This window comes from Gobius niger (assembly GCF_951799975.1).
Source record: "Gobius niger genome assembly, chromosome: 6".
Lineage (NCBI taxonomy): Eukaryota > Metazoa > Chordata > Actinopteri > Gobiiformes > Gobiidae > Gobius > Gobius niger.
In genome coordinates this window covers 5,379,814-5,402,791 of record NC_136857.1, presented here as the reverse complement: position 1 = coordinate 5,402,791, position 22,978 = coordinate 5,379,814, and the positions used below count along the sequence as shown (strand labels likewise).

The window sequence follows — 22,978 nt, the reverse complement described above, 5'->3', positions numbered from 1 at the left end:
CCAAGACGTTTGAGCTGCAATATGTAAAGAAATCATTGTTATTGCAATATTTGGTGACGCACTATTCATATCCAAGAAGCCACAATATCACAAAATCGTTTGAGGTCTTTCATCAAACTAAGAAAAACACATTTTTTGCTCACGCCCCCTAAAGCATATTCATAGTAACTAAAAACGTTAGTCAAGACAGGTGCTAAATAGTGAAAGCAAGCTGGAAAATAGCATAAAGCTTTCTGTGAGCATGTTGTGTCAACAGACTGTAATTTACAATATGATGTTGCCTGTATTTCACTGCTAGGGCCACACATCTGACATGTAAATGAATCCGCTGCTGATCCATTTTTGCACGTGCTACTTGTTTTGCTCGATGAATGAACCCCTTAAGGTAAAGTAAAAGATGATTTGAATAATTTAGTTAATTTTGATTTCATTGTATTCTTGCTTTTGTATTTTGTAAGTCTTATTTTGACTCAGTTTGATGGAAAAAATAATATTGTTTGGATTTACTGGAACGTACGGTGTTGAAATAAACTATAACAATAATATCCTTATCGCAATATTAAGGAACACACTCAAAAAAACGTATATCTAGGTTACTTATAATGCCTCAAATTGAGCATAATAATTTGAATTTAAGTAGTTTTGATTTGTTGGCCGTTTGAAACAAGAAAAATAATCTGACTCGTTTTGGCAGTTTTACTTTCTTGTTTCAAGGGAGATTACCTCAAAACCATAGGCGCTGATTTATGTTTTTCCCAGTGGGTGGTCAGTCAAAAATAAATAAAGACGGGGTCAGAATCGACCTCTCAAACCAGGCACTTTACCTATGGACCTGAACAAGCAGAGCAACACATTAATGTAATGGACCTTCCCAGACCACATATTTATAGAACAGGATGTGACGGCTTGTGATTTCAGATTCAGATTAATTTATTGTTAGTCTCCCGAGGGAGAATTGGACTTGGAGGAGAGTCAGCTGGAAACATAAATACAAGAAAATAGACACATTACAAAAAGACAGACACCCACTGTGGCCCGGCCTAGCACAGGCACAAAAAATTAGTTGTTCTCATTAAGTAATTTGATGGAGTGTGGTACAAAATTTACAGGGTATATCTGTGTAAATAGGGCAAATTTGCCAGGATGCCCAAATATTTGAGAGGGTCCTCGAGCCCCGCAGCACCCACGGGATCGGCGCCTATGCTCAGGACCAGTGAGAAATGTCTTAAAACTAGCAAAGTCATCTTGGTCTGATCACTAAAAAAGTCTAAATGAGTGAAAACCGCTCAAAATATGATTAATATTCTCAATTCAAGTCATTTAAACCCTGCTTGATATTTAGTTTTTGTAGCGCAAAGATCGTAGTTTTTGTGTATGATTATGTGGCTATAGATACAGACGGCATCTCGTCATAGAAGGGGCCGCGGCTTCGCCGAGGGGGAAACAGAATCTTTAGAGAAACACAATTTTCCCTCTTTTTAGCCATTTTCTGGTGGAAAATGAACGTATTTATCAAACATACCGTAAATGCTGTAATATAGGCCGGGGCCTTTATTTACTCAAGGGCATCTAGGACCAGGCCTTTATTGGAACCAGGCCACAATTAGAGACAGGCCTTTATTTCTATTTGAGCAAAACGCACGACCAGGAAAACGAAGAAAAACGAGATTTGTGTCCATTTGAACCTAAAATATTAGGTTCATTTATTAATTAACATTTCAAACCCTCTCCCAGCGGCTGGAACATTGACGCCTTTTAGTTTGTCGGGACAACAGGAAGTGTTTCGTTGCTGTTAGCGGAGCTTTGACATCAATGTCACTGCAGGTTTCTGTTTCGTTTTTACCACGGACCGGATTATTTGTTGTTATCTTGTGTAAAAGGCGAGTTTAGACGGAGCGTTTGTGTTTGTGATCGATCATGAGACTGACCCGAGAGAAGACGAGACGCTCGCGCTGATGGGAGGAGTTATTTTGAGGCGTGGGACTGACCTGCACACGGAGCAGCTGGACGTGCTTTGAAAACGCGATGGTGACTTTATTAAAACCCTGGAGGGTCACACAACATTTGTTGCCCTGTTTCCAAATATCATCACAGGAGGTTTGAAAAGTGGCTAAATCTGTGTCAAAGTTACGCTCGGATCAGCTCCTCCGCAGCGTCTCCATCGGCCCGGGTTCCTGTTTGTTTACTTCCTGCACGTGAGTTTTCACTTACACGAGTATGAGACAAATTCCTAACATGGGGAATATTTCTACAGCTATAGTTTCTAATAAAAGCCCCGGCCTGTTTTAGAGACCGGCTTTAATTTGCCTCCGACAGCTGCGAACCCGGCCTCTGTCGGAGACCCGGCCTCTGTCGGAGACCCGGCCTCTGTCGGAGACCCGGCCTCTGTCGGAGACCCGGCCTCTGTCGGAGACCCGGCCTCTGTCGGAGACCCGGCCTCTGTCAGAGACCCGCCCGCTAATGGGATACAGGCCAGTATTAGAGAATTTACGGTAAATAAAGTCAAGCCTAAATCGGGCCCATATGGATATTTTCTCACAGCAGATTGTTCAGTAGAAGTGGAAAAAACAGCAGTTGTAGCTAGCGCTAGCTAACTGTTAGCATTAGCCCGATGGTAACATGAAGCATCAAGTTAGCATTCTCCGTTGTTTATGTATTTATGGGCTGTTGAACCACTTTGCTCCTCTCCATGTCTTTGTATCTTTATTTAGTAGAAAACTATATTCATAATTCAGCATTTGTTAAAGTAGTTTTTGATTAAATAAAGTTTAGATTTTTCTCCAAATTGTTTCCCCCCTTAACTGTTTTCACACATGACCATACATGGGCCAATCCAGAGATGCCGTCTGTATCTATTACCGTTCTGGAGCAAAGGATCATGGTCTTTGTAGTTTGTTTCCACCAGGTCATTGCAACAAAACTTCGAAGCTGGATTTGTTTCCTTATACACAATGTTGCCTGTTAGACTTGTGCATGCGTGAGTGTTTTATATACTGAGAACGCGGTGAAAGGGGGTGAGCCTGTTGCACTGACGCAGACCGAGATAAGGCTGTGATGCAACAGAAAGTGTATGACCTCAATGTGAAGCACGTCCACAACAAACAGGTCACTGGAGCAAACTGTTATCACTTCAAAACTGATTCAAGCGCAAACCAAAGATACGCTGTCCCGGAAACACGCATCTGATCGGCTCTGTTCAGAAATGCGCTGGAAGACGTACTCTTTGATTCTTTCTTTCAATATTCCATTACAAGAGGCAAGAGCAATCACATTAGAATCGAAACACACCAATTATTATTTATAACCCTATTGTAAAGACCTATGTCGTCAAATTTATGAGATTCTACCAGCCGGTATTTCAGTTTCCTCTGTTGATGCGTCTGGACATTTTTTAAACATGTACAGGAAGCTGAATCCTAATTTTAAAACTATATCCTGTATTTCCCCCAAATGATTGATTCCTAGTACTTATCTACACAAGATGAATGGCTTAACTGGGCAGTGTAGCAGATTAAAATTGCCAGTTTAGCCCTTATTTCTCATATACATATCTCAATTTCCGAATCCAGTCTATTTTTTATTATCAAAGAAGACATAAATATGGCTTTTACTAATATAGTTAGATGAAAAAGATGCTCCTGTAAACCTCAGTGTGATACCGTCATCCATTCTAGCACCATATAACACAAAATAACTTTTAATGTCCAGACTCCAAAACAGTGAGCTGTTACGGCCTCATCATCAGCTGCAGACCTGCCAATTTAAGAGCCAATGATTGTGACTGACCAAAGCTTTGATCACAGTTCGATTGTAATGTGATTATTGCACAGCCCCATTTGACAGTAGTTAACATCATCCTTTATCCAAGACACACAGCTTCTTTCTTTAAAAATCACAGCAGAGACTTCGAGTGGCTGTCCAGGCGGATCACCTTCAGCTTCGACAACAGTACAAACATCCAGCCCTAATGATGCATTCAGATCCTTCCAGGAAACCCCAGCAAAGTTAATAAGTTATTGGTGAAAGAGGAAATGCCGTTGAGGAGCACGAGCCGTGATTGATGACACTGTAGGTATGTTTCACGGAACACAAATGACCTCAGGAATAAACAGCACAGCCCGACTGCAGCGATCCCATGACGCTCATTCATGTGAGGATGGTAAACAGTGTGGGGGCCTATGAGATCAAACACATTCGGGGGGGGGGGGCACAATGGTGACTGTGTTTACGCCACTCAGCCCCAGTGCTTTGTTTTGGCTTCTCGGTTTAGAAAGTGTTGGGTGAATTTATTTTATTTTTTTTGAAAGGTCTATGGCTATTTTGAATTGTGATTTTTACTTCCAGCACCAGGGCCAGAGCCTCGACTGCACGGGGTCTGTTTTTCTTTCACAAATGTCGTGTTTACAATGTAGATCTATACAGTGGGAAGAAAAAGTGAGTACGACGTGTGGAATTTCTTACATTTCTGCCTAAATTTCTCATAAAATGTGGTCTGATCCAAACATTTACATTTGATCATATCTTTTTGGGCAAAACATGTAAACATTCACAGGACAGCGTGGAATAAGTGAGTACAACCCCTGAGGAAGGATGCTCCAAGAGCTAATTAGACAAATTTATGCAAACATTTAGAGTCAGGTGTGAGCTAACCTGAAGTCCAATCACTGAGGTGTGGCTCCTGCCTCCTGCCTGAACCGAGAGGATCTTTTTCCATCATTTTTTTGTTGGCTATTCAACTCATTTTTGTAACTTTTTTGTCATTTTTTTTTAATCACATTTTTGTAAATTTTTATCAATTTTTTTGTTATTTATTTGTCACATTTTGTCACATTTCTGTCATTTTTTGGTCACATTTTTGTAATTTTTTTTGTCATTTTTTGTCATTTTTTTTGTCATTTTTTCGTCAATTTTTGTCAAGTTCTTGTGACATTTTTGCGACATTTTTGCCACTTTTTCATCCATTTTTCATCACTTTTTTGTCAATTTTTTCTCACTTTTTTGTCACATTTTCATCATTGTTTCTGTCTAAGTTTTGTTGCTATTTTCACAGCTTTTTTCCAGAAGCTTTTGGATTGGGGTAAAGCCAAACTGGAGAAAATGTGCTCAGTTCAGGTGGGAGTTAAGGGGTTAAGAATTGTTGAGAAGCATTGTTTAATGTGCACCATGCCTCGCTTAAAAAGAGCTCTCTGAGGACCCACGATTAAGAATTGTTGATTTGTATAAAGCTGGAAAAGGTTAGAGAACCATCTCTTAAAGTCTCGATTAATCCACAGTTAGAAAAATTGTCTATAAAGGGAGACAGTTCAGCGCTGTTGCTTCACTTCCAAGGAGTGGCCGCACGTAATCTGCAACTACAGGAAACGTCTGGATGGCCAGTCAAACTGATAAAATGTAAATGTTTGGGTGGTATTAGTTTAAGCAGACACTGTTTACTCATTCTAATTATTTAAATAAAGATCAGACCACACTTTATGAAAAATTTAGGGAGAAATCTAAGAAATTCCAAACAGTGTACTCACTTTTTCCTCCCACTGTATGTTGCCAGAATGAAGTTTACTCGACAAGATAATAATTTGTTCCCACAGCTTTCATAGAGGTCAGGATTGTGATGTCATATCGCTAAGCATCATGGGATTTGTAGCAATAATAAACTAATGGAGATTTTGAAAGGACTGTTTGTATAGCGCCTTTAAAGGAACAGGCCACCGTTTTTACATACTGAGATATGTTCTTACCTTAGCTTTGACGAGTTCTTTAGGACCTGTCTGATCTTCCCCCGTGCCTTCAGTCACGTAAACACAGCGCAGACGGCGTTAGCATTTAGCCTCTCCCTCTCTCCACTATAGCTCCAAAACAGGTCAAGATAGAAGCTACCAAGCTCTTCCACGTTTTCCCTATTTAAATATGGTTACGTGAAGTGTTCCACTACAAAGAATAATTACACAAAATTAAACAATGTGGATTTTCTAAGCGGATAAAAGGGGGAAGGCGTTATAATACCAGGAGTAGTTTGAAATCCACACAGTAATCTTTACTTTACTGTGCGGATGCCAAACTACTCCTGGTATTATTACGCCTTACAATATAGTTCCCCCTTTTATCCGCTTAGAAAATCCACATTGTTTAATTTTGTGTAATTATACTTTGTAGTGGAACACTTTACGTAACCATATTTAAATAGGGAAAACGTGGAAGAGCTTGGTAGCTTCTATCTTGACCTGTTTTGGAGCTATAGAGGAGAGAGGGAGAGGCTAAATGCTAACGCCGTCTGCGCTGTGTTTACGTGACTGAAGGCACGGGTGAAGACCAGACAAGTCCTAAAGAACTCGTCAAAGCTAAGGTAAGAACATATCTCAGTATGTAAAAACGGTGGCCTATTCCTTTAAGACTTGGTCACACAGTGCTTTAAATGGGACAATTTCACTCCATACTCAACCTACGTTTGTCACAACATCTGGCTTGGGTTGCCCTGGCGGAAAGCGTCAGGGCCTCCGACCACCACTCACTCTAACATACACACCTTGTACATGTTTTAAGTGGTCGAAGAAACCGGAGGAAACCGACATGGGGAGAACATGTAAACTCCACCACTGCGCACAATGTGGCTACGCTAGTTCCTCTGAGCTGAAGTTGTGGGTGCTAGTACTTCCTGTTCGTACTACTTTCCATTAAGATTAGCTTAGACCCATTCGAATCATCATATTTCCTAAAGATTCTGTGGTGGACGATCACTTATGGTGTAAATTTTTCCGTAGAGGAGACTTTTATGTTTATAAGGATCAGTGAGGTTGTCTTGAAGCTAAAGGCTAACATTAATTTCATGCATTATACAATTTGAAATAGTGCCTTTTATTCAATTTTTGTATAGCATGTTAGCCTTTAGCTTCAAGACAAACTATCAATCCTTTATGATCACAGGTGTCTCCGATCTGAACTTGTTACATCCTGCATCAAGATCTGAACACACAGTAAATGATCATCTACCGGGAACTCACTGCCCACAACATAATCTTTAGACAATATGATTATTATTCCAGGAAAAGAATACAGACAGGAAGTACTGGCGCTCACAACTTCAGATCAGAGGAACTAGCATAGCCATGCCGTGCAACAAGCCTTGGATACCACAGTGTGACTTAACAGGTAGCTTTTTCTCCACTTGTTATATTGTTTTTAGTTAACCTCTTAACCTCCCACCATTTTCTTCAGTTCGGCTTTACCCAAATCTAAAAACTTCTCGACTGGAGCTTACAGCCTATAGGCCAGTGTACCGCCTTGAAAGCTAATACTTTTCCTCACATTGTTGTCACTTTTTCGTCGCATTTTTGTTGCTTTTTTGTCACATTTTTTGCCGCTTGTTTTGTTGTATTTTGGTGGAATATTAATTCAAAGTCATGTCTAAATCGGGTCCATATGATTGTATTTTCACAGCAGGTTGTTCGGTAGAAGCGAAAAAACCGCAGTCATAGCTAGCGTTAGCATGTAGCACGATGCTATAATGAAGCTTCATGTTAGCATTCTTCGTTATTTATGTATTTATGGCCTGTTGAACTACTTCTCTCCTCTCCATGTCTTTTTATCTTTATTTAGTAGAAAACTACATTCATAATTCAGCGTTTGGAGTGATTATGAAAAAGTTTAGATTTTTCTTTTCTTTGTTTTCCCCCTATGACTGCTTCATACATTAGGGATGGGCGGATCGATGCCAAAGTATCGATATATCGATGGCAAACGGCTACTTTTTAAGTATCGATATTGGGCAAAAAGTATCGATGCTAATTTGCATAATGAAAAAAGAAGGCGGGGCAGCAATTATCAACACAAAAGGATGATTTATTTCTTTGTTCTGAGCCAAAACAGTCACAACAGCAAAGGATTGAACTGAGCCAGGCATATCATTCTGGTTTAGGTTCTGTTTGTCATTTAAGTATCAATTTAAAATTCTGTTTATGTATTTAATTTCACATTAGTATTGTTTAATTAACCGGTTAAAGTAATATAATTTTAATTGACCAGTTAATCATATAAAATAACCAGTTTTAGAAATGTATATTGATTGAAATACATTCACCCATATGAAATGACCAGTATCAGTATCGACAAAAGTGACCCCAAAAGTATCGGTATCGTATCGATTCCAAAAAATGTGGTATCGCCCATCCCTATCATACATGGGTGATTCCAGAGATGCCTTCTGTAGCTATACATGTCATTTTTTGTCAAATGCAGCAGCTCCAGGCAAATCTTAATTACAATACGTGTTACAAAAACCGGTACTAATATCTTTTCCCCAGCCGTTCAGCCCTATTTCCTCAGCCTAACTACACCATCGCCTGAAATAATTAGCGCTGAACACGAGACGCCTCAAATCTGCAGCTGCACCCACAGAACACACAGACTGATATCCCCCAATTGTTTTCGACTAATGCTCTTCCCATTTCCACATGTGTCCCGAAGGAGAACTCAAGTTATAAAACACACCGGGAAACAGCACACGCCTCCCCGCTGCTGTCACCCCCCCCCCCCTGTACAAAGTGTCCCGTTGAGGAGAACAGGCAGCGCAACACTCATTATTCTCTGTTTCATTTGAGATTAGATTTGTAAATTGTGTTTTTGATGTTATGTTTTTAATCAAATTCTGTCAAAACAAGGATCAAACATGGATGAAATTGAACAAAAAAATAGGAAAACCATGACTAAAACTGAACTTCGACACATGTTTAACCTCTTAACTCCCACCTGAACCGAGCACATTTTCTCCAGTTTGGCTTTACCCCAGTCCAAAAGCTTCTGGAAAAAAGGTGTGAAAATAGTAACAAAACTGAGACGAAAACAATGATGGAAATGTGACAAAAAAGTGAGAAAACATTGACAAAAAAGTGACGAAATGTGACAAGAATGTGATAAAAATGTGACAAAAAAATGACAAAAAATTGACAAAATGTGACAAAAAAATGACAAAAAATTGAGTAAAAATTGACGAAAAAACGACAAAAATGTGACAGAAAATGAGACAGAAAATGACAAAAAAAAATAACAAATGTGAGAAAAAAATGACATGGGATAAAATGTGACAAAAAAACGACAAAAAATTGACGAAAAAGTGACAAAATGTGACAATAATGTGATAAAAAATTGACCAAAAAATTGACCAAAACATTACAAAAAATTGACAAATGTGACCAAAAAATGACAAAAAAATGACCAAAAAATGACCAAAAAATGACCAAAAAATGACCAAAAAATTGACCAAAAAATGACAAATGTGACAAAAATATGACGAAAAAATGACGAAAAAATGACGAAAAAATTACGAAAAAATTACGAAAAAAAATACGAAAAAATTACAAAAAATGTGACAAAAATGTGACAAAAAATTAAAAAAAAAGTAACAAAAATGAGTTGACTACCCAACAAAAAATTATGGGAAAAAATGTGGTTTTAAGCCAAGGCGCCTAATATTGCGATAAGGTTAATTTGTTGTGCAGCCCTAATCTAAACCAATTCTAAATCTGAGGGTCACGAGTTAATTTTAGAGAGTGGTTCACATGGGAGATAATTTTTCTGTGTTGGTTGAATGGAAAACTTGTCCTTACAAGAACCACTGGTCTGAACTACAGGAGTCTTTTTACATGATAGGCTCCAACGAAGACAATTTATTTAGTTTTTTGTTTTAGCAGCATTTTGTGACCAACAAACATTATAACAAGGATTTTGTTTAGTTTGCGGACCTCGAGCAGATTTAGTTCGGCATCAGTTACTAAAAAAAACCCAAATTGGCATTGGGCTTGGAACAAACCTCATCGGTCGACCTTTTGTGACATTGCAAACTTTACTTTCGTAGCTTTCCATATATGTCCAGGGTCCGAACATATGCAGTAATTGCTCTTAAAAATGTATAACATGAGCACAGTTTGTCTGTTTAAATAGCAGAGCTGATCAATGATCCTTTTGCCATTTTATTTCAATGTTATTAATATTGTTAAAATAATAGCTAATTCAGCCTGAAATATTAAGTACTAAGTAACTTGTTTACCTTAATAAATCATTTCCGTAGTACCTCTGGGCTAATACAAGTGTTAGTGGGATGATTGGGGGGTCTTTCATCTCCCCCTGGTGTCTCCGGCCAGAAAACCACAATTGTAACTTCGCTGCCTCCGGGTAGGAGCCACCAATACACACTAATGGAATCACAAAGAAGCTAACAGGCTAACGGGCAAAGCTAACTGCGGGCTAGCACCACTTAAACAGTATTTACAGCCAACTTTGAGTGAAAAAAATATCTCCATTGTGTAATTGGATGAACAATATCCCTCTCTCAAATTCTCTTTTCTGTCAGCGTAGTATTTTCTCTCAGGGACAATTAATGAGTTAAAAAAAACGCAACACGCTATGACACCTGCAGTGGCGCTTATGGCCTCTAGGGGCATGAGCTACTTAGTACTGCTTTAAGTATATAGAGAGGATGGAAAGGCCTTGGGGTCCAGACTCAAGCCTCTGGAGGTCCGGATCTGGACCCGGGTCCACCAGTTGGGGACCCCTACTCTGAACTATAAAAATGTGTCAGTATTGAACTGTGACAGCAGGGGGCGCTTCATTGAAGGCATAGGGCTGATTTTTCATGTTTAGTAGGTACTTTAGAGGGAGCTCGTGTAAAAGAATCAGAAGATTCCAAAACAAAAAACATCTCCCACAACTCGTAGGACTCATTTTAAGCCTTTAGTTGAGAAGTCTCTCACGTTCAGTTCCAGAGATATCGGCCTTTTATCGGCATTAGATCGGCCGATATTGCAAAATACCCAAATATTAGCCCGATATATCTGCCGACCATGAAATGTTACCCATTTATTTATCAGTTTATTTATAAGAATGCGACTGTAATGAACAAACCCCAACTGCATTAGTGTTCACTGTTCCTGCTTTAATGTTTAAACCAGGGCTTTTTCCCAGCGTCCCCACAGCCACACTCGGGACGTCCCACTCAGACACTGACCTTCCGCAGTCCCACTGGTCCTTGACACAAACAACACTCTGTACTGCAGTAAATACACAGTACAGTGACACCAGAAAGTGACCACAGCGTTTATAAGCGGAGTCTGGTCAGCAGCAAATCGAGCTTCAGTCTCTGCCAAATGAGCTGGGACAAAAGAAACTCATCCAAGGTTTTAAGGGAACAACACTGCTGCAAAAAGGCAAACTTGTATCTTTTCCGAGAAATTCCTGTGAAAACTGCAGAGCAATCTTCACTTCTCACACAGTTCTTGTACTACACATGCTGTTCTCATGTATATTTTAGAAATGAGAGATCCAAGCTTAAAATTACTAGTTCAATTGTTTAAATAATAGAATGAAAAAAACTCAGACATTCTTGGGAAAAACACTGTGCGTCTGTGAAAGTGACCCTGAAAAGTGACCCTGAAAGTGGTGAAATGTGCCGATAAACTGGTCCCTGTGAAGAATTGGGATGCAACAAATACGTTTCTACGTTCATTGTTTGCAATAAATAAATAAAAATCAGGTATCGGGCCTTTAGCCGTGGAACACACTACTTCAGGACTTCAAAAAGATTTCCAAAAAGAGACACACGAAAAAGTCTAAACATGATCGCACGCAGACTTGGAAACAGGCACAAATGTCAAGTAATTTAAGTAATGCAAAAAGTCAATACGTTTTTTTTTCTTTTTTTTCTGCATTTAAAGGGAGTTTAAGAAGATAAAAAATGTTAAAACTATGTATTTTCCTCCCCCTACATGATCCAGCAACCACAACTGCCTCTAAAATCCGGCACTGTCACTCAAAAAGCTGTTCATTCAGGTCTGAAGCGCCGTCATGCACGAGCTTAATATAGAACTTGCAGTTGCGCGTAAGACCTGAGGTGGCAGTAGCGAGTATATAAATATGACCAACTGGCATCTTCTGGAGCTGGTCAAATCAAGGAAACAAACTTAATTCTAGAAAACGTTGCTTATTTCTCGATTACTTTTCGCAGTGCAGTGGTTTTCAGACTGTGGTGGTTCTTGGGCTTCTTCCAGTGGTGCTCAGGGTCATCTGCTATTTTACACTTTTGATCATTTTAGTAAGAAATTAATTCATTTATGGTCTCATTAGGGTTTATTTTTTTTCTGTTTTAGTCATGGTTTACTTCCAGTTTAGACATTTCTACGCTTCCTTCTACTTGAGTGTGTTTAAAGAGACTAGATGCAAGTTGGTCATTTTTATACTCACTACTGCCACCTCAGGTCTTCCGCGTAACTGCACATTCTATTAAGTTTTTGAGTGACAGTGCAGGATTTTAGAGGCAGCTGGGGCGAACAGGTCTGGGCTCATTCTACACATTAGGGCATGGCTGGAACATGTAGGGGGAGGAAAACACTTAATTTTAACATTTTTAAACTCTGTATAGTCCCTTTAAGACAGGGGTAGGCAACGTCAGGCCCGGGGGCCAAATCCGGCCCTCCAGCACAGAACTTCTGGCCCCCAATATGATTTTGAGAAATATGATTATGTAAATAAGGGATCAAGTACCTGTTAAAGCACTCTAAAAATGCGAGAAATAGTGTCTTCTTATAGTGTATTTTTTAAATGTCCTTGCAGAACATCCCACTTGGTCATATATAATGTAAAACAGTGATTCTCAACTGGTGGGCCGGGACTCAAACGTGGGTCGCGAGCCTGCAGGGAACTTTTGTTTCAATATTTTCCATCTGAAACTACACGGAAACACATTGGAGTCTGTTAAAATTAATATTATTGGGTTTTGATCATAATTTCAGTCTTAAAAGCAAATCTACGGCTTGTTCATTAAAAACATAAGTAGAAAATACAATATTTTATACGATATATGACAAATTACAGTTTTTTGGGTCACAGCTTGTCATTAAGGTAATGGCGGGTCTCGGAGCCGGACCACTTTAGAACGACTGATGCAAAACATTGGTATTTGCAGAAAATGGTTCTTAAAGGAATAGGCCACCGTTTTTACATACTGAGATATGTTCTTACCTTAGCTTTGACGAGTTCTTTAGGACCTGTCTGATCTTCCCCCGTGCCTTCAGTCACGTAAACACAGCGCAGACGGCGTTAGCATTTAGCCTCTCCCTCTCTCCTCTATAGCTCCAAAACAGGTCAAGATAGAAGCTACCAAGCTCTTCCACGTTTTCCCTATTTAAATATGGTTACGTGAAGTGTTCCACTACAAAGTATAAGTACACAAAATTAAACAATGTGGATTTTCTAAGCAGATAAAAGGGGAACTATATTGTAAGGCGTAATAATACCAGGAGTAATTTGGCATCCGCACAGTACAGTGAAGATTACTGCGCAGTAAAGTGAAGATCAGACAGGTCCTAAAGAACTCGTCAAAGCTAAGGTAAGAACATATCTCACTATGTAAAAACGGTGGCCTATTCCTTTAACTTTAAGCTACAATGGTGAGGTTTGGCCCTTGGTGTTTTGGCAATGATGAAAATCGGCCCTACCCCTGTGTTAAGAGCCTTTTTAGACCTTCTAATCTTGAGGTGGTATTTAGTGTGAAAAGTTTGAGAACCACTGCTTTATTGTGTTCCTGGCTTTCGCTCAGCACCAAAGCCATCGCAGAGAGATATGCGTACCTGTTTCCAGAGGAATTTGTCTTCCTGGTTGATGTGCCAGGTGCTGACCACATGAATGACGGACAGCAGGGCTCCGCTCAGCACGGCCGCTCTCATCCGCACAGGCAGCAGCGTGTAGATGATGTAGATAAAAAACACAGACCACCAGATGCCCTCGGACGCACTCCGCGGCGCCACCATGAGGACGCCGAACACCTGCACCAGCAGCAAGACGCCGATGACCAGGTAACTGACCATCCACATGTAGTCCTGGTGAAATCCGTTACGGTTGCACACAATCATCAGCGCCAGAAAGAGCGCCATGGCCACGGACAGCGCGGAGGAGTAGGCCACGTGGGGCGGGGCGTGGACACAGTGGAAGGTTAGCATGATGCCGCAAACGATCACCAAGACCCCCATGAGCATCGTCAAGGAGCTCTGGTTCAGTCTGAAGAAGTAGCGCTGGTAAAGCCGCTCCAGCTTCCGGGATTGGAACTTTTTGGATTGAAACACGCGGACCACTCGCAGCCAGCAGTCGGCGGCCGTGACGATGCCCCCGCCGTTCGCGCCCTCGTCTCCCGTGTCTCCGTTGCAGCCGCCTTTGCGCCCCTTCAGCTCGCCGTCCTCGAACCCCAAGTCCACCGACTTCAGCCCCACGCCTTCCGCCGACCGCTTGCCGTAGTGGTCCTCTTGCCAGCCGCAGCGGACGCCGAAGCTGCTCCCTCCCATGGCGCCCGCCCCCACTCCCCGGTGGTGGTGGTGCTGGTGGAGGGGGGCCGACGAGGGGGGGGACTCCATGGCATCGGGGTCCCGCAGACAGCTCATGTAACGCGGGTTGCAGAGAGACGAGCCGCCCTTCCGTTTGGACTTCTTGCCATTGCGCTCCCCCCACGCTGTTTTCCGGTCATCAACTCTGGCGACTAGGAATCCACTGAACCAGGACATTCTGCGTGGGATCAGAAAGGTGCTGTTAATTCACCGTGTACAAAGTTCATTCAGACCCTTAATCAAACTCCCTGTGAGCTACCGTAAGCCCCTCGCACAGAGCTCCTCTGGCTCTCCTTTGCTGTGTAGCTGTTGCAATAAAGAGAGAAAAAAAACATACCATCAATGCTCTAATATAGGCCGGGGCCTTTATTTACTCAAGGGCATCTAGGACCAGGCCTTTATTGGAACCAGGCCACAATTAGAGACAGGCCTTTATTTCTATTTGAGCAAAACGGGCGACCAGGAAAATGAAGAAAAACGAGATTTGTGTCCATTTGCACCTAAAATATTAGGTTCATTTATTAATTAACATTTCAAACCCTCTCCAAACGGCCTTTTATTTTGTCGGGACAACAGGAAGTCGTTGCTGTTAGCGGAGCATTGACATCAATGTCACTGCAGGTTTCTGTTTCGCTTTTACCGCGGACCGGATTATTTGTTGTTATCTTGTGTAAAAGGCGAGTTTAGACGGAGCGTTTGTGTTTGTGATCGATCATGAGACTGACCCGAGAGAAGACGAGACGCTCGCGCTGATTTTGAGGCGTGGGACTGACCTGCACACGGAGCAGCTGGACGTGCTTTGAAGACGCGATGGTGACTTTATTAACACAACATTTGTTGCTTTCCCTGTTTCTACAAATAGTCACTGGAGGTTTGAAAAGTGGCTAAATCTGTGTCAAAGTTACGCTCGGATCAGCTCCTCCGCAGCGTCCCCCATCGGCCCGGGTTCCCGTTTGTTTACTTCCTGCACGTGAGTTTTCTTTTACACGAGTATGAGACAAATTCCTAACATGGGGAATATTTCTACCTCTCTAGGACCTCAGGAGGAGCTTTTTGGGAACTGTTGCCACTAGTGAAGAGCCACAGATTACTTGAGGACGAGCTAGTGGCTTGAAACATAATTAGGTCTGTTTTTGATGAGAGAAAAACTTTGTAAAAAGGTTAAAAAGTAGAGGTCGACTGATATTTGGGGATTTGACAATGTTGGCTATCGGCCGATCTAACACAGATATCGATATCTCCAGGACTGAAAGTGACTGTTATTTGCATTGGAAGGGAGCGAAGTCAGGACTTTAAAACGAGTCTGCCTCAGGGCACAGAGAAACATCACGATGAAAATGAGTTAGCTACAAGTTTCACTAAACCTCAGTCAATATGGACGTGCTGCATGTCATTTTGAAGCAGAGAACCAGCACAAACACTGAGCTAGTTTTTGCCCTTCGGATTTTTGATCGCCGTGCAAAATGCCGCAGCTAACATGCTAGTGCTAACGGCGACTAATCAAAGCTAAGGAAAACCCACATTGGTCGACCTTGAGTAAAAAGCTCTAAAAAATCTAATAAACATCAAGCTCTAAATGTTTTATGAAGTGAAGAGTCCAATACCAGTGTATAAGCATAATATAGACAATATGAAGCCCTGCTCTTTTAAGGATCTCGTATGATGTTTATAGCGCCCTCCGTTGGCAGCAGGGGGACTCACCCATGATAAAAACAAGATACAAGCTACCATTTTTCGATGCGTGCGAAAAAACCATGATGCCAAGATAAATGCAGTTTCAATTTATGGTTTTATGGACACTTGTGGATTCAATCTACTACGCCACAAGGTCCAAAAGGTCCAAACTACATCATGACGTGACACTATCCCTTTAACTTTACCTGTTTCGGTTCTGGTACATGTCCCAGACCTGTTGGTTCCACTCGGGTCACTCATTTATCCCAGTGGGTGCGGGTTTTGCAGACAGAGGAGGGTTTTGAGGTCACGCCGCGGGACAGCAGCGTGGAGCGGGCCACAGATGTTCAGACCGGAGCGCTCAGACGTCAGGGTGAAAGGAACCCGCCACGTCTCCTGCCGGGCCGGACTCTGGGACTGATGCAGCGACTGGGAACGACACGAAGGAAAGAAAAAAATGTCACTAAGTCGGTTTTATGGGATAATTATGGGGGAAGATTTTAGCATGTTTGTCATGACTCCTGAAAGCATTAACAGAAAAAAAATAAAAACGTGACAGTGAAAGCCTTCATTCACACTGCATTATAGAAAACCATATTGACCAAATGAGTTTTATTTTTCATCTGAACATGTTGAACACAGACAGCAAACAATTAGGTAAATATACAGTAAAGAACAAGTTATTTTCTTTATTTGCGTTGAAATATCCTCTGAAGTCACATATTTTCACGTACCATCAAAGCGTGTTTAGCTCTTTGACATTTTTTGAGCAAAACTTGACATTTGTGTGTAATTGACCTTTTGGGTGTTTTTTATGGTGCCTTAACTTTCTACAACTCTTCAGGATCACTTGTTTTGTAGGTTTTCTGGTTTGAGGGTCCGTCAGCAGTGAAAACCTACCAGAAACTCTAACAACAATTGATCCTGGAGCATCATAGAGGTCACTGTGATGGAAAATAAAGGCGAAATATAAGTCGCTGGGTCACTGAAAGGTCAAATACACACAAATAAACACAAATACACACAAATACATACTTACTATACTATGCTATTTTAACATAAAAAGTTGCATAATGCAGCTTTAAGTAAAGTAGCTCACTAAGTAAATGCATGATGATGTAGAATATTTTTTCATACAGCCATACCACCTTGAGAATGCCTGATATCGTCTGACCTTGGAAGCTATGAATGTATGGACCTGGTCTTCCCCAGGGCAGCTGTGGCTATACATTAGTCTCGCCAACCAGACTCCGCTTCTTTACAGAAGAGGGTCTGGCAACACTCCATTGCGCGCTTTCAAAGGAAGTGACGCAGCGATATGGAGCCTACCGACCAATCAGAGCAGCTCCCTGAACGGGCGTCACGTTGTTGCGCCTTTGTTCTGTAGTTTTTCAACACAAGCAGCCACTTCACGTAATGCTCCGGTTTGCTTGTATTCTTACGTTTCTCTGACATAAACGATAGAAGTCATTTACTGAACTCCGTGTGGCAGGAGCGCCATTGTTAATGTCCGAATGATACAACTTTCTAGTCGCTGTTTCTGTCGTCACATCCGCTATGTTCTCATTGGCTGCTGCGCTTCGGTTATCCCACATTAGTCCCACCTCAAGCAGTAGCTTTTCTACGACAGGGTCGCCAGACTAGTCTCCTGTTTATTAATTAATAAACATCGGAGATTAGTCTGGATGCCAGGCTAGCTATACATAGTCTACCACTACCGAGAATTAAGGGAATGGAAAGGGTCCCTTGTGAAGCGCCTTGGGTGACTTGTGTCGGGGAAAGAGTTACTTGTATCTTTCACAAATGTTACCTATTTGTGTCTCCAGATATTAAGTGCACTGGAAAAAAATGGCGTCATACCTTAGATTAACTGCTTAAAAAGTGCTTGAATTAAGAGAATTCTTGCTGATTTTGAGTAGGTTTGAACTGTCTTGAAATAAGATTGCATAACAAGCACAAATTTACCTCCGCTTTTGAAATAAAGTAAAAACACACACAATGTCAAAGGTAAGAAAAAACATGCCTGTTCCTTCGGCAACAGTCCAAACCTGCTACCAATCAGCTCAAATCCCAATATTTCAAGCTTTTTTAAGTCATGGTCGCCCTTGAAAACGAGATGCTGCATCTCAAGGGGTTTTCCATTAATACATTCAGCTTCAAGTCATTTTTATAATCTTATCCATAGGTAAATCAAATATTGTTTTTACTGGTTCCAATTCTAATGCTGATTCATCAAAGAAACATTTGTATTTCACATGAGGCTAAAGCCCACAGAGCAGATTTGGCTTGTCGTGTCGTGTGATTAAATTCCTTTGGCAATATACTAAAAGGCAACACAGCTTTACGTCGGGAATTTTCTACTGCGTGGCATTTTGCACACATTGGATTGACATTTGGCACAATATTTAGAACCGATGCCTGATGCTTCTCTTTCCATTAATCTGGGCTTTAGAGTTCACAAAATCATATTCATTTCAGAACATTTGCTTGTAGAAGAATTAAGCAGGTTTAATTTGTTGGAAAGACACAGAGATATTTACTCTTTCTTGCACTTTTTGTATCAAATTCGCTGCTGTTTTCATTGAACCCTTTTGCTAAAGAAATCTCTACTGGCTCAGACATTTGACAGTAAGATAACAGAGTGACTGCTCCCAGGCTTTGTTAAATACCACAATCAATGATGGGAGATCGGCAATAAATACAGATAAATGCCACAAACAACAGGAGACTGTCAGGACAATTATGAAGATAGCTCCGTTATACATACACCATGACAGCTCTGGAACTGGAGCCCTGGAGCAGTGTGGGCAAAGGCTGAGGAACTTCAGTCACTTCTGCTCTTTTGTCTCAAAAAGTATAATATCAAAGTACAGATTTATGAGAGAATCTGAAACCAGGTAACAAAATGATTGGACTATATTTAGTTTGTTCCCTGTGCCCTTGAGGATATTAGGCTTTAATCTTTTGCACTTATTTACTTTACTATTTTAATGTTGGGTTAGGTTGGCCGTAGGTTTTTAGCGTAGTGATTAGCTAAGTTACACACCCTTTCATTCATGGGAAAGGTGGACACAAAGACTCTAACTCAGGCTTTTTTCCCACTGTGAGCTACTTTTAAAAGATGAAAATGGCCGAGCGCGACTTAGCCTTTGAAGATACTTTTTATTTCACTGGTGCAGTACAACCTGGACCGTTATCAAGATAATTTAACACAAGAAAGAAAATACATTCAGTGCTTTGGCTAAAACACTTTAAAAAGTGCACCATTCAAACTTATTTGGACAGGTACAATGCCAAAGCTGCAGGTTTACGACCCGTGCTATGGAGCCACTGTCGCCCTAATGGTGGAGAAACTTGCTGAGATCTTAAGATAAAATCTTGGACAGAAGTGGAGGTCGACCAATGTGGGTTTTTCTAAGGACGATGCCAGTTTTGGGGGATTTTGTTTGGCCAATGCCGATAAGCACCGCCGATATTTTTGGCCAATATTTTAGTTTTTTCCAAATTAATAGCTTATAATCTTGTGTATGATGCTTCCAAAATGCAACATGTGTCATTGACTACGTTTACATGTGGCATCGGAATATCCCCATCGAAAGGAACATACATTTGTGTCTGCGCATGTTTTATCCTCAAGGAATTTTGGTCTTTTGAGTACAGGAAGTATTTGTATACACTGCAAAAAGTAATGAACTAGATCAGTATAAAAATCTCAATTTGAGCATAATAATCCAAATTTTAGTTGTTATGACTAGGTAAGAAGTTGTTGGGCATTTGTCCTAGATTATTTCACTTGTTCTGAGATGTTTCTGACTCGTTTCAATACATTTCGTCCTTATTTCAGGTAACTTTCTTTCCAATGTTGTAAGGAAATTTGTCTTATCTCATTGGCAACTTTACTTTCTTATTTCAAGCGAGATTTACCCTAGAACTGGTCTGAAATGTCCTCAAACAAGCAAAGTAAACTAGGTCCGATCAGGAAAAGTGTCTAAATGAGTGAAAACAGACAAAAACAGGATGCATTTCCTCAATTCAAGTCATTTAAGCCAATGCTTGATATTTACTTTTTGCAGTGTACAAGAAGCATGTCTGTATGGTTATACTTTTATTCTTACTGCAATTACATATCTGTTCAATAAAATAAAAAAACACACAAAAAATAACTAAACATATCATTATATATGGGTGAAATTAGCATCCTGAGACACAAGTGGTTTGCACCGGCCAATAAGCTAAAGAAAAAGGTGAAAGACATGAATATTGACAGTAAAAAGCATCGAGGGCAGATTTGTGTCATGATGTTCTCTGTGCGTCACGGTTTGGATCGGGATACAGGAGTAACTCGCTCACGCATGTAAACAGGTTATTCCAAATGTTTTAGAAACCGGAATATTGACCATAACCTAATTATTGACAGCAGTGTTGAACTGTGGGTGCTTTATGAGGCTGATTCATTCAGGACATTCAAGTATGTACTTCAGAGGGAGCTTGTTTGAAAGACAAAAATCCGCAGATTCCAAAAAAAAACAAAAACGGCTAGTCTCTAGTGTTTCCGAAATTATAAGCAAAAGTTTGTAACATAAAATATCTAAAATAGCCTCAGATATCTACCATCTTGTGATTTTTACCACAATGTTTCTCAGTTCCCCTGAGTTCCAACTTTCGGTTCAGGAGATATCAGCATATACAGGCCAATGGCTGGTATTGTAAAATAAACACATTTGCAGTGTGCCACTTTTGAAGGCACAATAACAAGCGTGTCCAAGTTGTGTTTTTAAAACTCAATCTTGAGCACTGATCTAGATTATTCCTTGTATTTGAGAAATGTCAAGTCAGAATACTTTTTCTGAGACGCCCTCTGAAACATTGCAGATTTAACACTACATATTTTTCCCACAAACATTTCTCCTCCTGCTTTGTATGTTCACTGTCCTAATATACTTCATAACAAATACTTTCTAAAATGATTTTCTAATACTGACAGTAACGCCGACTGTAACAAGTGAATTTCTCCTTTGTGAGATCAATAAAAGTTTATCTTATCTTATCTTATTTTTTATAAATTATAGTCTGTTTATTTATTTTTTACTGTTTCTACTTTTTGCCCCCCTTAAGTAGTCATTGTATATAAGACACCTCTACTTACTATTTCATTGTTTGCACATTTCCTGTCTATTCTGCTCACCCTGAGCTGGATGTAACAAGTGAATGTGCCCATTGTGAGCTCAGAACACTTGTGCAGGTTTTGGTGACAATTACAGGTCAACAATGGGCTTTATTTGTAAAAAAGTCAACAAGTTGTCAACAAAAAAGCAACATGTTTTGGTGGAAGGAAGTTTGCAGCAGTTCCTCAGACACAAGGGAATCCGTAAGCCTGTGTATTGTCACATTTCCTGGCCCGTGCGCTGCTCGATGTAAAGTATTGCTGGTATGCTTAAGGCAGTGCTGTTCCAGGGCGTAATGGCCATGCGGGTTTTATCCCACACATCCACCTAATGATCAGTGTCCAAGGATATTTTTATAGCTACAGCTGTGGGTCTGTGGCATTTTCAAACATGCTATTTATATCCTCTATAATCTCCTTACAGCGCGTCATGATGTAATATTGGACGGAGTCTGTTGGTTTTGGCCCGTGCGCGCTGCCGAAATGTCCCTAAACGCGTGACTAAGTGCAACAATCTGATTTCACTGAGCCTTTTGCAGACACCAGAGGCAACGCAAGCAAGCTCGGGCAGCCGCCTCCTCGACCGGCAGTTCCACCGGAGAGAGGCACGCTGGGCTGGCGCGGGCAAAAAATAGCCTTTCCTCGCTGGATCTCGCCCGTCCTCTCTCCAGCACGCATCCGAAAATCCCTCTCTTCTCCCCTCGACAAGGAGAACCAGACCCCGCCTCCCTCTCCTCTCCTCTCTCCTCACCCCGTCCCCACCGCCTCCTCCCCGGCTGCGTCCCTCACTCCCCCCCCGCACAAGGTCGAGCAGCTTGTACACCCAAGCGCTGGCTGGGATGGTGCTCGCTCTGGTTTCCCCCCGCACGAGAGGGGAGGAGTGCGGTGCAGCTAAATGGGTAACGGAGAAGGTGGTGACTGACTATTCCTGGGGGGGGGGGGGGCATTTTCAATCGGACCAACGCCGCAGCTACACTCTCAACTCACACACAGTCAACACGGCGCTGTAGGTGAAGACGCAGCGTCCCCCCCCCCTTGTCCGCGCGGCTGTTGTCATCCTACGCGCGCACATGTGGAAATAACGGGGCAAATGTAATCACACGCACGCGATGGATGTGCGCGCCTTTCGCATCATGTGCTGTTTGCGCTCTGGTGTAAAAAAAAAAGAAAAAAGAAAAAGAAAAATGCCGCGCGCAGGCCGTGAGAAGGGCCCGCATTCAAACAGCGTAGGCTCCCTGTTACATAACACCGTGGCCTATGTGACAACCATAGCTGGGACCATGAAGCCGTTCTGCGTCCAGTGTGGCCGGAGTCAACGCGCGCAGTAAACCGCTGTCAGCGTTTCACTGCGCGTTTATTCCCATCCTGCATTCTGCACCAAAGAGAGGATGGGAGAACTGGCAAACATGTGACTGGGCAAAATAAACACAAATGATATATATATATATATAAGGGGCTTCACATTCCTGGAGGAGAGTCCGAGCATGGGATGAAACGGCTCATGTGCATAGACGCAGTGCGCGTAAAACTGGGCTACAGTGTGTTGTGGGAAAAGACGTAGAGCCCAAAGTTATGTCACGGAGGAGGTTTGAGGCTGATGTGGATTGCAGTTGAGCGCTCGTGCCTCGAAATCGTGCAGTCCGTTCACACTGTCAGCTGAGAAAGCGACATTTACGCACTGAGCGCATCCTTTGGAAACACTGATGTTGTGGAAAACACGTCCTGGCCGTATCCTCCTCTACAGGAGCAGCGGCACCGGCGTGAGTTACAGGAGGCCTGGCAG

At 41.5% G+C, this 22,978-nt stretch overlaps 1 protein-coding gene across 1 annotated transcript in view; it reads right to left on the bottom strand.

Annotated features, from left to right (window-relative positions):
- Positions 1–22,978, bottom strand: part of LOC306964692 (adenylate cyclase type 6-like) — a 78,375-nt gene that overhangs the window by 54,969 nt on the left and 428 nt on the right. Inside the window, exons 2-3 of the mRNA XM_079558794.1 lie at positions 16,238–16,460; positions 13,611–14,535 (exon numbers count right to left, since the gene is read on the bottom strand). Coding sequence (XP_079414920.1) covers positions 13,611–14,535; positions 16,238–16,257 — 945 coding nt within the window. The 5' untranslated portion in view covers positions 16,258–16,460. The remainder of the gene's footprint in view (positions 1–13,610; positions 14,536–16,237; positions 16,461–22,978) is intronic.